Source organism: Ambystoma mexicanum, chromosome 13, assembly GCF_040938575.1.
Source record: "Ambystoma mexicanum isolate Mex_15411 chromosome 13, UKY_AmexF1_1, whole genome shotgun sequence".
In the NCBI taxonomy this organism is placed as follows: Eukaryota; Metazoa; Chordata; class Amphibia; order Caudata; family Ambystomatidae; genus Ambystoma; species Ambystoma mexicanum.
The window spans coordinates 407,411,795-407,435,582 of NC_090938.1; the positions used below are offsets into that span (position 1 = coordinate 407,411,795).

Here is a 23,788-nt window from a genome sequence, read left to right on the forward strand (position 1 = left end):
CTAAACGTCTCACATCTGATGGGGCAAAAAGCATTACAGAAGTGAGCACAATATGTAGAAAGAAGGCCAGAGGTCAACTTGAGAGAATCAATTTCTGAATTGGGTGTCTATATTGGGGCAGGAAAAGTTGCGACGTCTTGTAAAGCCAGGCCTGAATAACCAATCTGGTTTACCTTCCAAACATAAAAGGTATCAACAAATAAAAGATCAGCCAGTAATTTTTTTAATTCTCATCATGTAAAGAAAACTCAACCCATTGCCCACCAAAATTCGTTTCCATAAAAAAAAAAAACAGAAGACAAAAAAAAAAAAAAAAAAAAAAAAACACAAACGACACCAACCCGATCCCATTCCCACCCTGGAAAGTCCTCTTTGGTCCATGGAACATGTCCTCCCTGAATAGAACCATCTGATTTTAGTCCTGAAGAAATCATGTAAACAATGGAATTTCACAGTCTTCCACGTGTATGGGTGCAGACCATCACTCCCTTGCTGGTCGGACAGATAGGCAGTGGAGGTCTGTGTCTTTTTCGTTACAGCACTCACATCTTCTTCACCCGTTCCTCCAGAGCCTCCAGCTCGCTCACTACTTCACCTGGTAGGTCCTGGTTCACCTGCTCAGTCAGGTAATGCCTCACCTCACCCACCTCCTGCTCCCAGAATCCCTTGGGTAGCGAGAAGAGCTCGTCAGTGTCGATCCGGGGCAGCCCTTGCAAGTCCAAAGCCCCCACTGTTGGCACATACCCAACTGGCGTGAGTCGGGCGCTCGGCTCATCATCAACACGGCGGAAGATCCAGTCCAACACCCGGGCATTCTCACCAAAGCCAGGCCATAAGAAGTTGTTTTCAGAGTCCTTCCTGAACCAGTTGACATGGAAGATTTTAGGTAGCCGGACACCTGGTCGGTCCTGCATGCTCAGCCAGTGTGACAAGTAGTGGCCAAAGTTGTACCCGAAGAAGGGGCGCATGGCAAAGGGGTCGTGCATGATGACCTTCCCTGGGAGAGGAGAGAGAAGCCAAGATGGTTAATGGCTACACAGCCTGATCTTAGTTCACACCCCAATCAGCATGGGGTTCCAACAGCACTTACAAATGCTATGTTGGATATAGCACCACGTCTTTCACAAAGCTCCCGTTAGGGGGCGCTACATCCATGCCATTTTCATACAATAAGCTGGTCAGGCTCCCAAAACACATTGCATGCCTTGTGGGTGGGTATACCACTTGCTCCTCTCACATCTGTACGGCAGAGCTCCACTACACAGCGGAAGAAAGTCCATGCCTGGGAAGAGTAGGGTTTCCAAACCTTTCATGTGTCCTATTGGGTTTCCCATGTGCCAGAGGAACAATTGTATGGCTTAGCAACCCAACCTTTTAGACGTGCCAGTAAGCTGGCCTCCACTTCTCTTACAGAAGACATGTTTTATGCTTCAACATGTCCCACAGCTGCTATTCTGGATGGGGTCTCTCACCAGAATGGATGTGAATTACAACATCTTACATTACATTGAAGGGTTGCCCACATTGCAAAAAATGTAAACCCCCACACATTACCCCTACGGTCCTCTCAGACACAGCTCACAGATGCCATGATGGGCAGTACTCTCAAAACTCCTTGGGTAGCCCTCACAAGCTCCTCTCATTTACCATGCTGGGCAGAGTCGAACACATGGCATCTTGGCATGGTACAGTACTACACCATCTTCTTTTTAGAAGACAATGGCCAGGTTCTTATTCTGCATTCGTTCACTGCGTTTGGTGTGCCTGGGACACCTTCCACAGACTACCTTGTTCAGGCTTCCCTCCACCCCTCACCTTGGTGCTCTGCTGCTGCTGTGGACTCCGATCGCATGGCAGCGCCCACAAAGACACCATGGCGCCAGTTGAAGGACTCGTACACCAAAGGCACTCCTAAAGAGACAAATGGCAGTGGGTCACAATAATATCGAGAACTGTGGCACAGAGAAAAATTCCATCAGACATTTTCGACCAAAGTGTTGAGGAGAGAATAAAACCAGCATAGGCCCGTGCCCTTTAAAAAGGCTTTTCCTGCAAGCCTAAACTCGACTGCCCCACAACACTGGGTTCAATGTGGACACATGTGCCTTTTTACCAGGAGTAACGTAGGTCCACCCAACAGTGACGTTTTAACGTAAATAGGTGCGTTTAGAGACAGACGCTGCTAATCAAATTGACGCTATGGAGTGGTCTCGCGTTTTACAGGAGCCTCAGCCTCCAGGAGTTGGGCGCTTGTATTTTCACAATAGTTTTTTTTGTATGAAAGGTGTGGGAATTTCAGGAAAGCATTAAAGGCCATTTGTGTCTTGGATTGGAGGTATTTGTACAGAGACGTGGACTCAGAGGACAACAGAGCGATTTACATAGCAGAGACCTACATTTTGAGCACAGACAACGATGAAACATGTACATTCTTCATAACCAGGACAATCACAACGGAACAGGAGATTACAGATTAGCGCAATGTGGTTTAGGCAGGGAAGTAGTAGGTAGGGATTGAGGAGAGACTGGAGGGAAGAAAGTGATCTAGTTTCCTGAAAGTCTGAGGTAAAACGAGTCTCAGATGGACAGGCAGACAGATCCATTGTGTGGAGGCATCGAATGCAAAAAGCTTGTGTCAGGCCTTCTCTTAGTTGGCTTTTTGGGTTAGTAACAGGATTTGGAGCTGCGAGTATGAACTGCCTTATTAACATCCCCCAGGACCTCTAGCCACCAAGACTTGGGTTCTTCTTATAATATGCTTAAAAAAACAACGAACAACAAACTAGTGGTGTATGGATTTTTTTTAAAAAAATTGCAATTCTTTCTTCATCAAAAGCGGGTTTATTTTTGTTGGATTTTATCCAGGAGTTGTTTTTTTTTAACATTTAAAAAACTCTAGCAAGTACATCTGTTCTGAAGTCCTTGAAAATGGTAACATCTCATGTATTTAGAATAACTTTGTTGCGGTCATGGCTGGCCCCATATTGTAATAATTGTAATGTTTTAGATTCTTACAGAACCAGAGAGGATGTACTGAAACCTATAGGGGGGTACCCTATAATTGCGGGCTTCTAAACACATGCTTAGTGCTTTAAGTGGGATAAACAAATGGGGTGGGAGAACGGGGCTCTATTCAAAGGGCGTGGCCTGAAGGTTGCTGGATGTGGCTCACACAGGGAGGGGGAAGTAGGCAGCTAGGCATGGTCAACCTCCCTCAAATAAACTGATCACCAGACACTTAATATGTTCCTTGGGTCACTCTGGTGGACTAGTTTGCATTCAGGCTGCACATCGGTCTCCGACGGGTTTGTAAGTATATCCCGTCTCACTTAATCGAGTAACAAGTCAACTCATTCTGTAAATAAATCACCTAAAAGAAAAGGGGAAGGGGGAAAAACAAGATAGCTCAGGGTCAACGTGCTCGCCTTGGAAGCAAGACAACATGGGTTCATACCCAGGTCCGCGCTTAGAAACCTCTGGGTATAAGTGTTATAAGGTGGGTTTGCTGGCTGCTTTGCATAACATCATAGTGCATTTTGGGAACAAAAGAATAACCACAGATTTTGATAAATAGGTCTACAATAGGGATTAAAGCAAGAAATCCTTCCGAGCAAGTTGTTCACTGGGCTTGGTGCCATTTTGTTACAACAGTCGCCCTAAGTGAAATATGTCTGCATACCAGAAACATTTTATACATGCATTTGGACAGCCACTACCCTTGAATGCTATGCTTGGGCTATCCTGCGTCAGCGGAGGAAAGCATTCCTCTCAGCATGTGAGTAATCCATTTGGATCGCTCGGCACCTGCAATTAGTTCTCAACTACCGCACATTTTTTAGAGTACAAGTATGCAGGCAAGAAAATGCTGTAGATTCTTAACGAGTCCCAGCAGTGACCCAGTTCAGAAGCAGTTTTTTGGAGACTGCTGGGTAACAAATGTCATTGAGCCCTGGACCACTTAACGCCCTACACAACCCTAGTGTGCTTTTTGGCTAATATAGCTCAGGATACGCAAACACAGATCAAACAATATTTTTCGTTCAAGTAGTTTGACACAAAGGCTTTGCTAATGATACACTGGGGTTTTAACTATTTGCAGGCTTGAAGGAAGAGCCCCTGGAGATGCTTAAAGGGATAATGGTAGCATTTATGCTGACCGTTGATGAAACATCAGATTCACGAGAGACATCTCATTCACGGGTGGTGCGGGTGTAGATCGGAGGGCCAGAAATACAGAAACTGTCCCGACCCCCTTATTGTTGCAGAGGAAAGAGCAGGCATTGCTGCGAGGTTGAGTGGGTACTATGCCATCTGGGCTGTCTTCTTAAGATAGTATTTGAAGGGGGATCAGGATCAATGCAGGAGCTCATCAACTGGTCAATAGGAGAACAGAGAAGACTTCCAGGTGCATAGCTGTCCCTGAGCGCTGCAGTTTGCTTCCACTGAAGCAGGCGATCTCGCCAATCTCACTCTTCGGACGATATACAGTGGGTTAAACTGCAGACGTCAGGTGTAGACGGTGTCAAGACAATATCAAGCGATGTAGGACATTGACCGATGACACCTTGGAGGTAGAGACAAATGTTGTAAGGATGATCCCTAATCTATACAGTAGAACCGCAGAGACAGTGTAAAGGTGATTCAAAAGAAATATACTGCAAATTTGCAGTCCCTGCCGTTGACATGGAGTGAATCTAGACAACTCAATTTGGACGTTTAACTGCCCGTTGGTTTCAGAAAAAGCAAACTAGTGGAGCACTGTGTCTGAGGTTTATCACAGTTGTTGAGATGGAGAGCTGGGTTTGTAGTACACATCCATGCCAAATGCTGCCAAGAGTGTAAGAACACCAAAAGGCAAGAGTCGCCCTTCAATATGACCCAGAGTTTGTCAACACCAAGCTCAGTACTGCAGCAAAGGCTAGAATATTACTTTGTGTTCCAATAGCCATAATATACTCCATTATTGTGCGTGTAAGGGGTGGGGTAAATGATGCAAGTTTGTCAGTCTGTTTTTGGTCAGTTTCAGGAGGAGACAGGGAAATGTGCCCACGTATGAGGAGTGAATAATCCTCAGCTGTACGTGGAGATTGGCTGCTGTGGGCACTTAGATGATGGATAAGGTGGGTGGGGGTAGGTCATCATTGTATGATGGGTTTTAGATTATGGCATAAGAGAACGGAGTTCCTTTAGTTTGGGAAAGACGGGGAGTCTCAGATTTTATTTTGGAAGTGTTGCAGTTGTGATAGACGAGGTTTACCTGGTCTGTGACGAATTCGTTATTGGTGTATTTTTAAATAATGTATGAGATGGCAGGAGAAATCAGAGCTACTACACCAAAGAAAGGCAGTCTTAGCGATCATGCTCAGCGTCTAAAATTTAACACAGATTTTGCATGCGTTTTTAGGGGGCATTCTGGTTCTCAGTGGTGTTGCAAAATGCTACAGGTTGCCAGGTCTCCAGATGAGGCCGGCATGCAGTGATGTTAACGAAAACAAAAAAAAAATATTTTTAAAAAAATGTAAATAAATAAAAGGGGGTTGTAGGTTAAGGGTTAAAATGTGTAGGGGTTCCGTTACAAGCTTGGGGAAACGGGGGCGTTCAGGGGGTAGGCTCATGCCCCCCTCATTAAGTAAAGAAAATAAAGTGATATTTCATTTGTTAGGATTTCGAAATCACATCCAACCGGGGGATAAAAAAAATATACAAAATAAAAAAAATAAAAAAAAATGCAGTGATTATGGCCATTTGTTTTTTATATATGTGGGGGTGGTATTAGTAATGAAGAGAGGGGGGGGGGCTGTGGGGGCCAAAATAAAGGTCTGATATTTTTTTGCGTTGTAAAAGTTTAGACCAAAGTGTTGTTCGTTACTAATTGGCGAGCTAGAATCCCATGCAAACATCCAGTAGGTGTTCAAAGTCAATGATCTTATTCTCAATGGAACAAGGATGCAGTGTCTTTCATGGTGGCCGCCGTCGTGCATAGTTTGGTGGCGTCACCAGAAACTTGAAGAGGGGAATTCCCTCAGCTCATCTGGTGTTGCCAGGATGTCATCTTGGTTCTTCCCGATCGAAGATTGCTTTGAGGTTAGGCCTGGTTTTAAACATGCTTACCCTCCTGGATATAACAGCACTTCATTAGGTCCTAATGCACTTCACCTTGGTGTGCATTGCCTGGATGCTCAGAGTTGACAAAGATGTGTCCACACGCACGCCCTTTTCAGTCTCCTTACGTGCTTGTGTCCCCCTGGACGTGCGGTTGTCCGGACCCTTCAACTTGGTAGTCCATCATGGCCCAACAGCCCACGTTTCTCTGGGTGAGTGCCGGGAATAGTATCCTTTTAGACAAGTTCCCCTTGTGACAAAACCGTACCTTTGTGATCAACAGCATGTACCAAGATTCTTTTACTTACTCGCCTTTAATGGCTATGCTCCCTTCCTGGTCTACTTCCTTCCTGCTCATATTTTCCACCCGCCGCCGTCTCAAGCACATTTCAGGCTCCTCGCAGTCCTTTCTTCACTTTACCTGTTTCTGATATCACACAATATTCTCCTACTCGGGAGTTACTCTTCCTTTTGTTGGGCAGTTTGAGGTTCCATCCCCTCATCTTTCTCTTGCCTCCTCCAACAGATTTTTTCCACTAGGTTTCTTTCCTTCGTTGTATCAATCCCCTTTTCCACTTACTCCAGCACCTATACCAGTTTCACCGCCCGTCCCACTTTCTTCTCCCTTCTCTTCTTGCCTTCTTCCTCCTTTTCCCAAATGCTCCACCACACAGGCCTGTTACTTGGTCTCCATCGCCGTCCCTCTGCTCCTCTCCCTTTATTACTCTTCCTTTGATCTTTCCCTTTCTTTCAGCTTCACCTCTGCTTGGTCCTTCTAGTTCTTCCACTGCGTTAATTCCTCATTTCTCTCATATTCCCCAATGCGTCCTGTTGGATTGGCGTCAGCTGAGTTTTCCAAGCTTGACCACTGTTGGTTTTGTGGATTAGCTAAGCAGTCCATTAAAGGATTCATAAATGCTGCTGTTCTAGGGATTGGAGGTCTTCGTATGAAGGATCTGAATGCTGAAGATATTGTCACTTCTTCCCTGTGGAGGGAGCACCCATTTCAAGGTTTCGCGCAAGGCACAGGTGCAGCAAGACCCCAATTTACCTACAAGATGAATCACCCATTATCGTCTTGGTCACGCGCTACATTACAAAAATCTCCCCATTTACGTAGTAGAGTAACTGCTGGAAAAGATGTTCTTTGGTTCAATGTCCCTTCATTTGAATTGGGTCCTCGCTAGCTATCTATTTGAAGCCACGTTATTTGATTTCCTGCAAAAAAGTTAAAGAACTGTGTTTTGCTAAAATATATATTTTTTAAAACAATGCCAACCCCCTTAGTCAGTGGAGGATGTCCAGTGCTTTGAGAGGTATTATTTCACTACAATACCTGCCATTAGGTCAATTTCAATCATTAATCCAAAAAAAAAGAAAACCTCTATTCCATCCGTCTGGACCTTCGATCCTTTTTCACCTAAATGTTTTTATTTGGGTGTTCCTACGCAGCTCATTTCATCAACCAGTGCTAGGTCTTTTCCTCATCCAAGCTACCAAATGGGGAACCAAGTGCGCCAGACGAGATCTAGTTGTACATAAGCGAAGCTGAGATACTGGGGATCAAAGGGTTGTTGCAGTTGAGTATGCTAAGCTCCACTTTCTACTCTGCAGTGGCTCTTACACACAAGCCCAGTCTGCCTTGGTCGCAATGGCAGTGAACTATTTGGAATTTCTGCCTCCATCTTGGTGAAGCAGCAACAGGACCCAATCTGCTGTCCAAAGGGTTAACTAGAGCATAGTTGGTCAGTCCTTGGGCACACTCTTCATTGCAAAATTGGTAGTCTTTGAGCTTGGTCAAGAGCATGAGGTGCCATTGAGATTTGCTGGGCGTGAACCCAGTCAACCATATTTCATTGACGATCAAAACATAGGTATGGTCTTCGATGCCAGGTTATCTGTGGTTGGATCCAGTTAACATTTCGATATTTCCTCCCATGGACCATCTATACCTGCATTCATGCCCCTTTGTTCGGTCTACCGATTACAAGTGTTAAGCTCTCAAGAAGTTTAACTTCTCTAATTTTACAATCCATACATACATGATCATCGCTTATTTCCATCTCAGTGGCATAACCAGTGTACTGATGGTTGTTTCTTCACAATTGTAGTGCTCATTTAATTATGCATGCTGCTCATCTTCTGAAGAGCTTTGTCCACGGCCTGCTACCCGAGAGCAACGGCAACTAGTTTGACCATTTGCCTCAGCTTTGTCTCGGACCGTCTCAGCTGAATCGTTTAGAAGATTGGACTTACTTTGAATGTAGACCAACCCTCCAGTTACCTAAAAACTGTCCAAAGCATGACTGATGGTATCACACTCCAGGTCGGAGAGGTATAAATGGAAGTTAAAGTATGATGGCAGTAAATAAACATTGATAAATCATAGGCGCTGGGGTGAAGGTGAAATGCCCATCATTTATATAAAAAAAAAAAAAAAAAAAAAAAAAAAAAAAAAAGAAGGTTGATGAATGGTACAAATCAAGGCCACAGAGGCAACAGTGAAAATATGCAATCCCTCGAGGTGTCGGTTCCCTGCATTGTCTGGCAATCTGCAACCTGGCTCAGGAGTTAATTCCCACTCCCCAACAGTTGAGTTTGTTTTACACCCACCTTTAGGTCTCCGTCCTCCAAAGATGATGGCTTCGATGGGCACCCCTTCTCGAGACTCCCAGGCCTCATCCATGATAGGACATTGGCCGGCGGGGGCACAAAAGCGAGAGTTTGGGTGGGCACAAGGCTCCTTGTCACCTGGAAACATAGAAGGATAGAGTGGTGGTTAAATGCAGCGAAGACACTAAGCTTTCAAGCTTTTAACGAGGGGTTGTATTGGAGGCTTCAACGTCCCACTCATTGAGTTACCTTGCAATTAATAAAATTTCCCTCCCCCATCTGTTACAACATGAAGCAAAATACTTGGATTTGCAACAAGTTATGATCTTGTGCCAGACTTAATGTTGGGTGCTCTTGAACATAGCACATTGATATAGGGTTTTGGGTGCTCCCAGTTTGGATTTGATGGACCAGGGTGTGGGCGTTATTCCGCAGGCTTCAAAAGGACACTAAATTTTGAGACATATTATCAACAATATTACAGTCATACAGTCAATAACTGCATGATCTCACGAGCACCGAGTGTGCAGCTGTACTGAGAAGAACCAAACTGCAGCCATGATTAATGATGACACAAGGCCAGACCATGAGGTGCCATAATTGGTTGGGAAGAATCAAAGCCAATGCAGCTGTGATGTTGGCATCTGCTCAGGACGTAAGCACGCTCAGTGACGGCAGCCAAGTGAAACGTCTAACGTGAAGGAGAGACTTGTTCTTGCCGGAGAACAGGGGCATCAGTTACCAGACTGTGACTCATGACTTAAGATGGAGCAATCCGCTGCTGGTTGGGGCAGTGCTACATCTCCAGGTACTGCTAGCTGTGCCCCTCAAAGTTGGAGGTTGTTCAGTGTTTAAAAGTATCTAACCCCATTAAAAATAAAACATTGTGATTGGGGGCCATATTCCTGGGACAGGGATACTCTTCCAGCTTCTCTGTCTGCTTGTTTACAGGCGTATAGAAATAAAGTGGACTGTTGATGCTGCCATGGTGATCGGGGTGGATTTTATTGGCAGTTTACACAATACATCGGGTCCCCAATTCTGCACACCCCCCAGAAAGGTACTCACCCTGCTTCCATGGTTTGCCAAGCCAGGATGTCACAGTGACCCCAGGGGGCAGTGCCTCATCAATTCCCTCCCAGTAGACGCCACCATCACTGGTCTCAGCTACATTGGTGAAAATTGTGTTCTTTTTCATGGTTCTCATAGCGTTGGGGTTGGTCTTTGTGGAAGTGCCAGGTGCCACACCAAAGAAGCCATTTTCAGGGTTGATAGCTCGAAGGCGCCCTGTTAAGAAAAGAAAATACGACAGAAGATATTAGGGTTAAGGCTGAGGCATTGGGGAGAGAAAGAATGAAGAGTCAAAAAGGTGACTAAAGCATGGTCAGAAGAGAGAAAGAGCATAGTCAGAAGATAGAAGAGTATCCATCAAAAGTGGCATTAGGATATAGAAGACAAGATCAAATCACATGTGGAATTAAGAGCTGGACTGGCAATAACCTTCAGCGTCGAACTTCATCCATGCAATGTCATCACCAACACACTCCACCTTCCAGCCAGGCAATGAGGGGCTCATCATGGCCAAGTTGGTCTTGCCACAGGCACTGGGGAAGGCAGCCGCAATGTACTTCTTTCGTCCCTGTGGGTTTGTAATCCCCAAAATCTGGGAGGGGGGGGGTGAATACAGAGGAATAGGTTAGTTATTTGACATGGACAAAAGGGAACACGCCGACAAAGGGAATACTTGCTTCCTTTTTCACTCCACCTTTGGATTCCACTCGCCTCGCTAAATATTTTTCTTCCACCAGTCTGCTTGGCCAACCATCCTTCGCCCATGCAAACTTCCTTACTCAAATTTCACACAGCCCTTTCTCCCTCTATACTTTCTTCCACTCACCAGCATATGCTCAGCCAACCACCCCTCATCCTTGGCAATACGGGATGCAATCCGCAGTGCAAAGCACTTTTTGCCCAGTAGCGAGTTGCCACCATAACCACTGCCAAAGGATAGGATCTCCCTGCGATCTGGTACGTGGGCAATTAGTGTGTTTTCAGGGTTACAGGGCCATCGATTGGTCAGTGGAGCTGTAACAAAAAAGAGGCAGTGCATTACGTCAATGTCATCGCTATTGTGCTGCAAATTCACAAGGAGCCTACAACTGCAAGTGGGGCAAAGCCATGGCCATCTACTCGGCTGCATAAAAAAGATAATTTGTCTTCCATAATGCACTCTAATGTGAGGTCCACTCCCCAGTCATATTCGACTCCAGCCCCAGAATCTGGAGCTACCTGCACCCCACCACCACCACCATGCAATATTCCTACCCATCAGTCACAAGCTGCATCAAGTGACAAGTCTTGGCATACCCGCTCCTCATCCATTTCCACGCACCAAGCCTGCCAAAGGACACTTCCTACCCACAGTCAGAACTGGGACCTCCCCCCACTCCCATCCCAGTGAGGTGAACACTCATCCCAATACAGCTACAGGATACTCCCAACCCCCTGGCCTCCCACAGGCAAACCACACAACCCCAGCCAGGCAACGCTTTCCCACCCCAACCACAGGATACTCTACAGCTTCCCTAAAGCAACCGGGACCCCTGGCATGATATACCCCACCCTATCTTATAGTCTTAGCAACAGAGTTACCTCCATATCTCCACCAAGGGGCCACACCAACTCAGTCTCTCCCCTCCCCTCAATCATGAGACACTCTTCAAGTTAGAAGCTATCTGACTGGGGGCACTCACCTTTCAGTGGCAGGGGTCGCCCCAAGGAATGTAGACACTTCACAAACTCCTCGTCCCCTAGGGTCTCCAACACACGGGACCCCATCCTGGTCATTATTTTCATACTGGCCACGACATATGGTGAGTCTGTGACCTGGACCCCGATCTTAGAGAGGGGGGACCCAATGGGACCCATACTGTAGGGAATCACGTACATCGTGCGACCTGTGGAGAAAACGGTTAGGGAAGAGGGAGTGAGAGCATTACCATAATGGAAAGGGCATAAAATGTGTGAGCGTGCAGTAAAGCTCGAGGTGGGGGAGGAGGGGTGTTATTAATAGATCGAGGTTTTTTTCTTTACCAAATCAGGGAGAGCATTACAATGGGACAAGCAGGGATAGCAAAAAACAGACATGGTTGAAAGACTACTAAAGGATCATTAAGATGATGGGGAAACAAAGGCAGACAGATAGGTTTTTTGTAGAGCACTTGACGCCTTCTTCAACATTCTGTACAAGAATTTTGAGAAGGAGGAGGAAGGGTATGGTGGAGACGGGAATAGAATAGAGGAAAGTGGGTTGAGAGCGTGATGACAAGAGTGAAAATGTGAAATGAAAATCGGGAGAGTTAGTGAACAGAAACAGGGAGGATTAGATCATTGTTAGGGATTAGATCCATGTTAGGGAATAAAGTGAGAAGGGCGCCAGGCGTGCATTTCATTCCCTCCAAGAGGGTCTGCAACCTGTAGATCAAAATATTTTGGCCTACAAATTCCAACAGAACTAGTCAGCATAGTAAATGGTGAGGCATCTTGGAAGTCTCATACCAAAATATATGCAGAGCCTCAGAATGCAGATCACTGCCCTGCCTCATCTGTAGATAGGCCATCTGGGAGGGCCATGGGGCAGGGACGGATACATTTCATGGGCATCCTAGAGCTAAAGAGACCCGGGCGCACTGCCAAGTGTACAACCCTTGACAGGGCTTCCAATAGGACAGTGCACGAGGGAAGCGTCCCCCGCATCCCTGCTTATGGGGTACTAACAGTTTCGGAGTGGGGAGAAAGATACAAAAAGGGGATTGGAACATGTCAATTAGGCATAGAAGCCACGCACCTTTCATGCACCCAGGAAACCGTGCACCAGCTGCCCGCTCAAAGTCATCGGGAGACATCCAGTTGCCCAGCTGGCCCTTGGCACCATTGGCAGGAATGGGAATAGTATCACGCTTCTGGTTTGTAACGATCACAGTCTTTGACTCCACTCGGGCTACATCTTTGGGGTCCGTCCTGGCCAGCCAGCTGTAAGACAGTTAAAAGATCAAAGACATATCACTAATGGGGGGTACTCTCAACTATTGATACGATAGGTAATTTATAACGCGCTTAATACCCAGAGGTTTCTAAGCGCGGACCCGGGATTTGAACCTGTGTTGCTCCGTCTCGTCTTGTTTCCAAGGCGAGCACGTTGCCCCTAAGCTATCCTTCCAAGGCACAATGCCATCCACCACATACATTACCCCCCCATTGGTAAAAACAATCTGTGGCTAGGTGTGAAAATTGTCCAAGAACAGTGTTGCGGGGAGGGTGTCTGGATCAGCCAGCTTACAGAAAAACAATTATGGCAGAGTGCTCCATGGAAGGAAGAGTACCCCAGGGCTCAAGCCGAGGGTACACGCGGGCGGGACAGAGTCCACCCACTTTATTCGGAGGATGGACTCACCCCCCCCCCCCAAATCTAAAAGAGAAACATTGGATGTCCTCTTTGAATTTAAGAATTAAAGCCGACCTCGGGGAATCAAACCACAGTCGTCAGGTTTGTAGGCCTGATACTTCACCACTGCACTATATAACGTGATGAAAAATGACAACTAAAGGTGAAATATCCCGTTTCGGTACTGCAAGTCCCAGGGAAAACATTTGTATTGGTTCTTGGAATTTAAAACACACACCTTTGTGTTCAAAAACACTATTAGAAGAAAATATCTGGTCTTGGTTTTGTGTGTGCGTTGATTTTATGAAAGGCAAACGCCATTAGTACTGTTCAATTTGGGTGGTTATGCAATGGCAATTTAATGAAATGTGCATATTTCACCTTGATAGGCTATTTTCTGGCGACGTCACATCCCATTGTTTGTTGATGAGTCTCCACTTTAATTTTTGGGACTTATGCCCCACATCTGTTCCGATGATTCGATAACCTAGCATTCAGTCAATATCCCTCCACGCAACGGCCTGGTGGGCCATGACAGATTGGTCGCAGGCTTAACTGATCTAGATAGAAACCCACAATGCCCTAATCCAGTAGTATCATACAAACATGTTAAAAGTCACCTTGACTCACCATTGGCTTACCTATTAAAAGACAGGCCACGCTTAAGACTAATTTCACCAGAGGTGTTGGGGTTTCGGAGTCAACCAGCCCAATTGGGATGCACTTAGGGAAGAAGGTCCACACACTAGCATAAAAAAAAGGAGTAAACGCACAGTAAGGCATGTGACAGGATCAGTAACCCGACTGTCAAGAGGATGCAGACCCCTCTCAAACCAGGCAGGAGGCCTACCAGGGTATTTGCCAGTCAGTCCTTCCCAAGATCAAGGGGTGGGAGTAGGGAGGACCCTAGTCTCTGTCCCACTACGGCTGGTTAAATTGTGACAAGTACCACGGTTTACCCTATTCCTGTTGCACACAATGCCAGTGTTTCCCTCTCCCGTAGGACTACACTACCTAGAAGTCACGAAGGTGAAACAACGGGTGAGCAACTTAAAAAAGGGAGAGATCCAGCAATGAACAGGACAGTGGAGCGATTTGCACTGCAAGCCAGCAGTCAAGAAGATCCACGCTATTTACTTGAGTGGAAACGTGGTTTTTGAAGGTCGCCGCAGTAAAGCGCTGGGGGACTGACAGATTGCATGAACGAGTCCTTTGAAAGACACTGAATCTTACATGTGCCACCATGGGTATGAGAGTGCATGGATAGTGGAGAGATTGAGTTAGAGAGTGGAGTAAGTAAGACTGAGCGAAATGATTGACTGTAGAAGAGGGGTAGAGTGTTGTGAGGAGGGAGTAGTGGAAGAAGAGATTAGAGAGAACCTCAGAGGGACAGAAGAGGGGGAGAAGGTGGAAGGGCAAGAAAGAGCAGGGAGGGAAGTAGGTAGAAAAAGGAGACGGAGAATCAGGGCAAGAAATACAAGGGGATGAAAAGGAAGGCAGTGGGACCTGTGCAATTGGAAGGCATGTATTCCAATTGTAAAGACTCGATATTTTGAGAGATCACTTGATAGGATACACATAGAAAGTTCCAGAGGGAGATAGCTAGATAATGCGTTAGCCTTCAGGCCAGAACAACCAGCCAGCTACTATATAGCAGGGGACACTGATCTCTAGTGACCATCTTGGGATACAGCGACACCTGGGATAGGGAGAGAACAGTGCAGGTGTGGGGGCAAGATGGAGAGCTCCTTCTGAAGCCTTTTTAATAAAAACTCTAGCACTGTCCGTCTTCAGGAGTTGGTATGTTCTTGAGGCCATCTTTGGCAGGCATTAACTAAGATCCAGCAAAGAGGTCTAACGTGAAAAGCAAAGACGTGTAAACAAGTGAGGTGGTCATATTTGAACTGTCCCTGGGTATTGAACGAGACGCAGGGAACAGAGGTAATTCTATGCTGGGCTGGGGTGAACAGTGGATGATACCAAAGTCTTTTTATTCAGCTTTCCCGTGTCTTCTATGAACTGGTCTTTCTTGTTACCTTTTCAGAATTCAGTGCAAGGTTTGAGTGGTTGTCGTGTTGTTTTGGAGAATCGTAGACCAAAACACTGAGTTTTAAAATGTTTTACTCTTCTGGGTTGTTTGGTAAAGAAAAAAGCCAAAAAGCCTACCGGTTTCAGTGGCACCATTAAGTTAAAACCACTTTCATCAGGGCTGGGCAGACACTCATGATATGATGTGTCAAAAAAGGTAGCTGGTGTAAGGTGGATTGAGACAGGAGATCCCACCCAATTGTAAGGTTCCCCAGAGATGTCAATCCATGCGGTCAGGAAGGGTTAATGGATGGCTTCCTGGGATAGCATGGAGTAATTTGCATGCTCTGGAATCTTGTATTGTTAAGTCAGGATCCCATACGGCCGGTCCTTCTCAGGTTCCGATCCGTACTCAAATACCGGCAGAGTCTGTGCATGTATCCATTAACCCTTCAAGAAACTAAGAACTGCACACCAAACATCAGTAAGAGGGCGAAGCTAGAACGGAAAACAAAAAACTTTTATAAAAATACCCCCGATGTAATAGACCAGCCCGAGTCTTCTAATGTGTCAACATAAAGGGTAAACTCAGGTGCGAGACCCTCCCTCGGTCCCTTTGGTGCAAACTGAGGTGAACAGTCACACGCAATCAGGAAAGCAAATTGTTCAAGAGGAAAAGCAGTTGACCAAATTGACAAGGGCCAACTGCCACAGTTGGTGGAAGTATACGCCATTGGCATTAAATTGTTCATGGATGTACTAGGGAGATGGCGCAGTCTCTGGACACCGATGCTGGATAGGCAGCAGCCAGATCCATATTGGCGGGACTTCTGATAGTGTGGGGGTTGAAGACCCTCCATCCTCTTTAGCAGCTATCTCGGTATTAGGTGATAGGAAAACTTAGCTCTTCAGTAGCCAATGATGCCAGTCAGAAACTGATCATAGCTCCACTAAATTGAAGCATCACATGCTGAGGTAGTCGTGAAGAGTTCTGTTGCACTCGAAAACGCTCAGAGAAGGGGTAGGCAAGTAAGATGGCTGGGTTTTTCAAAGTCAGCCCTCAGGACTTTGTCACCAGATGAACAATCCTGGTTGCAACAATTGTCCCAACGCTGAATGCGGTCTGTTTTAGAGAAACAGTTTGCAGTTCAAAGGCTTCAACACACTACATTTGTGTCTCCGTATATATCGACCTCTCACAGTGCTCCCTCCCTGCAGTTTGAGCGACGGGATCTCAGTTATGTTCGGTTACAGGGCTTTGTGGCACCTACCCTCACCCTCTGCACCCCTCGGAAGCAGCAAAGTAGCCTCAAAGTTTACAATGACAAAGTTACTTCCTGTTAGGCCTGGGGATTGCTTAACCTTGCTAAGAAACCTGTCTAGCATGGAGGTCGCCCCATTGATAGTAGCACTTCATTGTGGCACAGCTTCATACTATACAGGAAAAAAAAAAGTAAAGGGATTGGTGAAAACATCAAACACACTTACCAGCAGCTACTTTGATTTGCCATGGTGTCCACCCACAATTTTCTACAGAGTGGTATCACACAAATGTCCTTAGGTTTGGTTTGTGGCCACCGAGCTCACACGTTTGTCTGCCATTGTGACCAATATGGCCACTTAGCACCATTATGGGAAAGGCTAGATCAATGGGTCCTTGTTAACAAATACAGGTTGTACCCTGCAGTGATGTTTGCCTGGAATCCTGATGGAGCGCCCATCAACATGGGTTCATAGAACCTGGCCCTTGCACCACTCAAGGGTCCAATTGTCGCACCTGTGAGCTTAGATCAGAGACTTTGTAGGCTCTTAAAATTGCCCAAAAATAAAAACGCAAGTCAATACCACCTATGGTATGTGGTAGAGAGGGGACAAAGGAAATCAGCTCATGGGAAACAGGCCAGTGTAGTTAGCCTCAGATTTTGAATATCTGGGTATCCCTTTGCCCCAGAGCTGCAGTGTCAAACACAGCCAGCTAATGTGCGCAGACTCATGCCCTCCTGGGAAAGTTTGAGACTCTTGGGTTGTCCATCACGTCTGCCATTAAAGTGCCATCCGTGGCCAAACATGCATGAAAGGCTATATAGGAGCCCAGACGTGGAGACAAGATTCCATCCTTCGAGGCAATGGAAATAGGTTCTGTTCTTAGCCACCAACAGAACACTTGAGCCAAAGCCATATGGTTTAAGGGGGCACTGAAGCGCAGACATTCACATGCCACGTATGTGTGGTGGACCTGCAGACACAGGCTTTGTACTTTTCACTACTGGTGTACTTGAAGCACCTGGAAGGGCTGCGTGCTTACGTTATTTGCTTCAAGTCATAGGGGACAGCAGGGTCGGATACATGGAGATGGTCTTCGCTTGTCTGTGTGTGGGAGGAGGCGGCGGCGGCCGCAGTAATCCTGTATTCCATGTGGTCGATACCGGCCTATTCGATAACAGCAGTTTCACCACAATTGGCCATATTGCTGCATTTTTTGCAGCGTTTTCTTTAATGAGTAGGAAGGGGTGGGGTGCCTTCTGAATTGATTTTTGTGGTACTCGGAGGGTTGGGGGGGAATGGGAGTCTGCCCTCCCAATGTGTAACAGTTCAGGAAATGCAGCAAAAACACACATGCGATTAGTTGGGCCTGATCCCTGTAGTCAGTCACCAGTTCTGACCGGCATATGCTGATGCGCCTCTGGGATAGTGTCTATTCCCTTCCTTGGTGTCTGAGCCCTTCCTGAGTGTGATGATGCACCACCACTTTGTTTGAGGGGGTTGGGTGCCTCGTTCACCCACTACCTACTGAGGGGAAATAAAGCAGCTCCCATGGCCTGTTGGAGCTCCCAAACTGCACGCCGGAGGCCTGAGGTTCGAGAAATGACAGAATCTCTGCAGCGCCACTCTTGGACACTTCAAATTCAACAGCGAAGCTCTGTCTCTCCAGAAGACCAGACAGCGACGACTAGACTACTCTTTCCACATGATCCAGTGGGGCAAACTGCATTACCTCTCCTGCTCGAAAGCGCCATAGGCCAAAAAGCTTCTAACTGCACCTGCATCACCAGACCCAGAAGTGGGCGCCACTTCACCTCCAGGGATCAGGGCAACAGTTTCTTCATCCCGGGATGGCAAGTGCCCTACTTCCATCATCTCCTTTTGGAACTCTAGTGATGGGGCCATCTTCTGCCAACATCTCCCAATTGCTTATTGGTGGAAGAAACATCAACGGCACTCTGTGGCACCCACGTGTGGGGGTCCTCTGGAATTTCTCTACCAGATATTGATCTCACTGACTTTTAAACCGATGGCATTCACCTAAACGTCTTCTGTCAAGTCCATTGCTTTGGATATTCCAGCAGGTGGTAGTTGTATGTACCCTCCCTATGTCCTACCACCCTTCTCATTCTTTTGGACTGAGCCAAAAGATCTCCCTCCAACCCATCAGTGTCGTTGTGGAGGTGTCCCATTGACATTTATTTTTTACTAAAAGTCGGCATCTCTAGTCGTTTACCATATCTATGAATGCATTTCAGTTATAATAGACACTAGCATGAGGAGGCCCTTGGTGGAAAATGGTCTGCTGGTTTAAGAGAGATAGTGGTGTTTGGGGTCTCGACTGAAAACCTCCAATCTGTCTCAAACACAAAGATTAGTATGGTGCAGAACGATGCAGCGTGTATATATCAGATGACGTTTTTTGCTGTGCATGCGGGGCTCGAGAAGCTGAACTCAAGTACTAGTGTATATTAAACCTTTAAAAAATATACACACTTAGACCTGCGCCAAGTGGATTTTCATCACCGATATTTAATGAAAAAGATCAGTGTGCCCTTACTGATGACACGTGTTTCGGCATTTGCCTTTTTCAAATCAGAGCATATTTCATTGTGGAAATTCACAAAAAGAAAATATTGGTCTTCTGATATTCTTTGGTTAGGGTATCAATTTCATGAGTTCGATCCCGTTTTTTAGACATCCTTTTTTGCACTGCGTTCGCTTATTGTAACGCGACAGAAATGAGAATCTAAATGGATAAATATCAAACACATAAGGGAAAAGAAGCAACTAGAACAGTGTTGCCAAGCAGACCAGTCTTTACGATAAGAGCCATACGTTTAAGTATATTAAACCTTGCCCAAGGACTAGGAGGATGGGCTTTTGAACCAACATCAGGACAGTGCAAATAAATAAATGCATCGATTCCTGCAACACTGTCCTTGGACTATTCCCTAAAACAAACATGCCTCCATACAGGACAGGGATTAAGTTAAATCCAGTGTTGAGCCAACTGGGGATTTCTTTCTATACGTTGGTCTTCTTTTGACGAGAACAGTTCCAACTTTGTTATCGATGCACTGGTAGGGGATTGGTTCAGAAAACAAACATTTACATTTAGTGTAGCTGACCGCGATTCAAATGGAAAATCGTAGCCTCTGCGTAGCATAGCTTTATGACCAACAGTGCTCAAAATCAGAAAAATCCATGACATTGTTGCAATACTCACTGCGCTAAAGTGAGCAAGAGGCCCTGCGTGTGGTGCCAAGTAAATAATACGGACCTCTTCAAAACGCTGAGGAGGGGCCGTCTATCTCAAGTGCCCATGAGAAGGAGAGGTCAAGCTGAAAAGTGGCCAGCAGAAGGAGGAAAAAGGGCGACCTCAGCCCGTCCAGCGTTAGAAAATTCTACTAGCGGACAGGGTCTACTCTTCTCAGCGTTCATGATGAAAAAAAGGGCATAACTCATAGCGCAGTTGTGAAGATGGAACATTTCCACGGTTGAGAAGGTAAGGCTCTTGTGAATATGCCCAGAAGGAGGATGGGACCCTCAGTGTTCATTGGAAAGAAGAGTCTTAAGCAGAGGTGGGGCTGGAGAGATGGCTGCTGCCTCCTAACAGTGGGCATAAGCCTCCCAGTTGGTCTATGGATGCTGTAGGCATATTAGGACTCCGTTTTTTTGAAGATCTTATCGTGTGGCCATCTTGGTTTTAGGAGCGCGAGCAGAAGGGCTTGACAGATGCTGCTCTTGTCCTCATGGAGTGACTTTCTCAGTGCAGAAGAGAAGGGCCTACTAGCCCTGCCCAGATGGAGGAAGTGCTTTCTTACAGTGGTCAGAAGCATTGCCCACAACACTTCGAAGAAAAGGATATTGCAGAGTGCCTCCTTGTTATTTCCACTCGGTGTGCACCCATTTTTAACAGTTCTTATAACGGCCATGTGTCCTCACCATGCCGTCATAATGTAGCAGTGCTCACCCTTGTAGTTTCTGCATAGGTCGGCCTTTGAAGTGCCTGCTCACACCAGTTCGTTTTTCTATAGTCTCTGCCCTTTAATGATACCATCCTGCCTTTCTTTGCTGCATGTCACCCCACAGTGCAAACTTTGTGCCCACACAACACCCACTTTCTCAGTGACCATCCTGTTATCAGTGCCCCCCTGAAGAATGCATGTACTCACCAGTTCTCGTATTTTCCCAGCCGCTTGACCATGCCGTCCTTCTCCAGCAGTGCCAGCACGCTGCGCTCCTCCTCTGGTGTGCCATCGCAGATGTGAATGCTTTCAGGTTGGCAGAGGTTGGCGCTGCTCACCACAAACTCCCGCACTCTGCCCGATAGCCGGTCCATGTCCCCATTGAGGACTCGCAGGGCATGGACTGAGCGACATGGGGTCTTCTGAGCAGCCACCCATTGCTTCAATGAATGGGAACAAACCCTAAAAAGAGAGAAAAGATTACATAGTGAGTGAGAGAGCCATATGACGGATGGCTAGAGGGTGATGATGCAGGATTGGTCGGGTGCAAGGAGTATAGGCATTGGTAGGGATGGACAGGAGGATGTAGGAGAGCGAAACCAGTGCAGCTTTGACAGGGGCACAAAGGGGTGGAGAAAAGAAAAGAAATGGAGGCTATGCATGGCCATATACAAATGCGTATAGTGGTAGAAGGCAGAGAAGAGAAGGGAGGATGGGAAGAGATGTGGGACTGTCAGGGAAAGAAGGAAGAGATAGGGGATAATAAAGAGCTGTAGAACTGACGGGGGCTCGAAGGGGAATCTTGTGCATCCGGAGGCTGTGTGCACTTATGGATCCATGTGTGCGCGCACGGTTTGGAACACTGCAAACAATTGTGTTGGAGCACATGCATATATGCAAGTTGAGAGTGAGTTTGCCAGAATTAATAGGCATGCCGCGAAGGAGGGGGCGCTGAATCACTGATTAGCGTGCAACAGTGTTACATGTTTACACTTGTAGCTACATATGATGTAAATGTGTAGCTGCCAGATTTTTCGGATTCTTTGTAGCATACATTGCTCAGACCTGTCCCCATCTGGTGCTTTATCAATTGATAAAGGATGTACAACAGTGGGCTATTGTAAGGGTTGATGAATGCAGCAAACGACATGCTGTACCAGTTTGTGACAATTGTTGGTTCTGGAAGGTATCACTGAGGAGCTGGGACCTAGAAGATGATGTGGTTGGTGTCCAGATACAGCACCCATTTTGCTTTAAATATCTTAGAGGTGTCCTAATTCTATATATTTTATAGAGCGGTGTTAAGGTGATTGCCTTGAATCATAGGAAATCCCCCCCAAAAAATCTATTGCTAATAACTTTTCACTTGCAGGACAGATATGGCTGATATTTTCCAACGTTTGTCACGGCCCCCCAAGAAACTTTGACAAAGACTTCTTAAAAAATGAAAGCAACAACTAAAACGCCGCTTTCAGCCTACTCCCATTCTTTTTCCCATAGTGGAAAAAGCCCAAACGTGGTAACGCTGACGCACAAAAACTGCAGTGTGGCCCAAATGAGAAAACTTGGGCACGAAGCATTGACTTGGGACAGGATTGGGGTTATTCCGTCCAGGAGTTTTTAAAAATGTGTGATGGGGAAGGGAGGCCCCTGTTCACAAAAATATAGCTCAATCTCCCATGGTGCTTTGCACAGACCCTTTTCAGAAATGAAAATCTGGTCTTTTTGTTGCTCGATGCAAGCAATTTCAGGGGTAATGCGAAAACGAAAATTGCTCTAATGTGGAGGAGGGAAAAGTAGGCAGTTGCATTAGGCTAGATGTGGGGAGGGGGAAAAGAGGATATAAGGAAGGGGCACTACTGTTTCAACTTCTACTAGCGTGTCCCAATATAGATACCTCTTAACACAGTGTGACGGGTTTCTAATGGCATTTCTGGTGCAAAGGGGTATAGTCCCCGGGCCTATGGAAACTCAATACAACTTTAGTTCAAACCAGCCTGTTGCCAACAGGTAACCCAAATCACTTTAGGATTTTCATACAGATAAATTCAAAACAGATACATATGACAATTCAAAGATCAGTCATATTTTCAGAGGCAAATGTCGATGCTGAGGGGGAAGAGGATGCCATGTGAAATTGGAGAGCTGGGGCTGGTATGGAGGAACAGTTACAGTCAAATGTTTTTGGATTATCCAGGGGATCTCGAGAGATTCCCACGGCTATAAAGGAAGACGCACTTGGAATAGAAAATGTGTCACATGAATAGAAAAGTCAAAAAGGTGGTAATAGGTCCAGGAAGGGAAAAAGCAGCTGTGGCGAAGGAAGGGGACCATGGAACTAGTAGGGGGGTGGGGGGACACTTGGTGGACTGGGAGGTTTTTGAATTTCTAAAGTCAGATTATCAGGGGGAATACCGCAGCCATGTGTAGTTCATTGCCATTATTGGGGGAATCCCGAGTGGATAAAAAGGAAATGTTACACCTAGAGTGATCACATCTACTTAGGGACGGGTTAATGGATCTTATTCCAAAGGCCATAGCTGGTGGGGCTCAGAGAAATGTATCGGTGCAACATGTACAGTTGCCATGGCCGAAGGTCATGCCTAGTGGGCCCCAAAGGAAGTATAATATAATAAAATATTAACTTCTGTGTAGCCATCACCGTGGTCAAACGTGGCCCAACAGGGGGCACAAAGTTATGGTGGACTCGCTTCAAATGAGTGCTATATTTTAAGGGTTTGTTGTATTAAATTTGATCACCTTAACAAGGGTTTTTTCAATTAATATATACATGTCAAAGTTCGCTCCTGGTATCCCAGTGTCAAGCTAACCGGGTTCATATATAATGCAGAAAGAAATTAAATCGCTCCCAGCAAATGCTAGCTGTAGGTAAGAATTGGTGGAGTCACATTGTGTGCGACTACACAAGACTTATCTGCTCAGCATTAGGTAACCCACCTTTTGGTATAGATCTGTACTACACAAGTTGGTAGTGTGACTGAGCAGCCAGGCCTATCTCAAGAGGGGTAAATGTGAGCTGTACAGATGAAATCAGTCAATACAAGTAACACTTACACTCAAGGTTTCAGTTAAAAATAATAATCTAACATCAGTTTTAACGCAACATTATTTAAAAAGGCAATTATTTGTAAATGTTCAAGCAAACTTTAAGTTATGCTAGTGAATACTCTTTGTAGATGACAATACATTCTCCCACATCCTGAAGCGATTTCAATAACAAGGATAGTATTGCATTAATATATCACACCAGTATACTTTTCAGATTCCGAATTTCAGGAAGTAAAAGTTAAGGGGACATATAAAGGTTAGAACAGTTTCTTATAATGGGAGGACAACTGAATCCTCC

At 45.9% G+C, this 23,788-nt stretch overlaps 1 protein-coding gene across 2 annotated transcripts in view; it reads right to left on the reverse strand.

The window, feature by feature from the left end:
* Nucleotides 1-206: 206 nt before the first annotated feature.
* PCK2 (phosphoenolpyruvate carboxykinase 2, mitochondrial) overlaps nucleotides 207-23,788 on the reverse strand; it is a 32,682-nt gene continuing 9,100 nt past the window's right edge. For both annotated transcript variants that reach the window (XM_069634010.1, XM_069634012.1), the window contains exons 2-10: nucleotides 20,629-20,883; nucleotides 12,563-12,747; nucleotides 11,469-11,672; nucleotides 10,613-10,800; nucleotides 10,216-10,378; nucleotides 9,784-10,002; nucleotides 8,716-8,853; nucleotides 1,816-1,911; nucleotides 207-997 (exon numbers count right to left, since the gene is read on the reverse strand). In XM_069634010.1, the coding sequence (XP_069490111.1) occupies nucleotides 543-997; nucleotides 1,816-1,911; nucleotides 8,716-8,853; nucleotides 9,784-10,002; nucleotides 10,216-10,378; nucleotides 10,613-10,800; nucleotides 11,469-11,672; nucleotides 12,563-12,747; nucleotides 20,629-20,883 (1,903 nt within the window). In that variant the 3' untranslated portion in view covers nucleotides 207-542. The remainder of the gene's footprint in view (nucleotides 998-1,815; nucleotides 1,912-8,715; nucleotides 8,854-9,783; nucleotides 10,003-10,215; nucleotides 10,379-10,612; nucleotides 10,801-11,468; nucleotides 11,673-12,562; nucleotides 12,748-20,628; nucleotides 20,884-23,788) is intronic.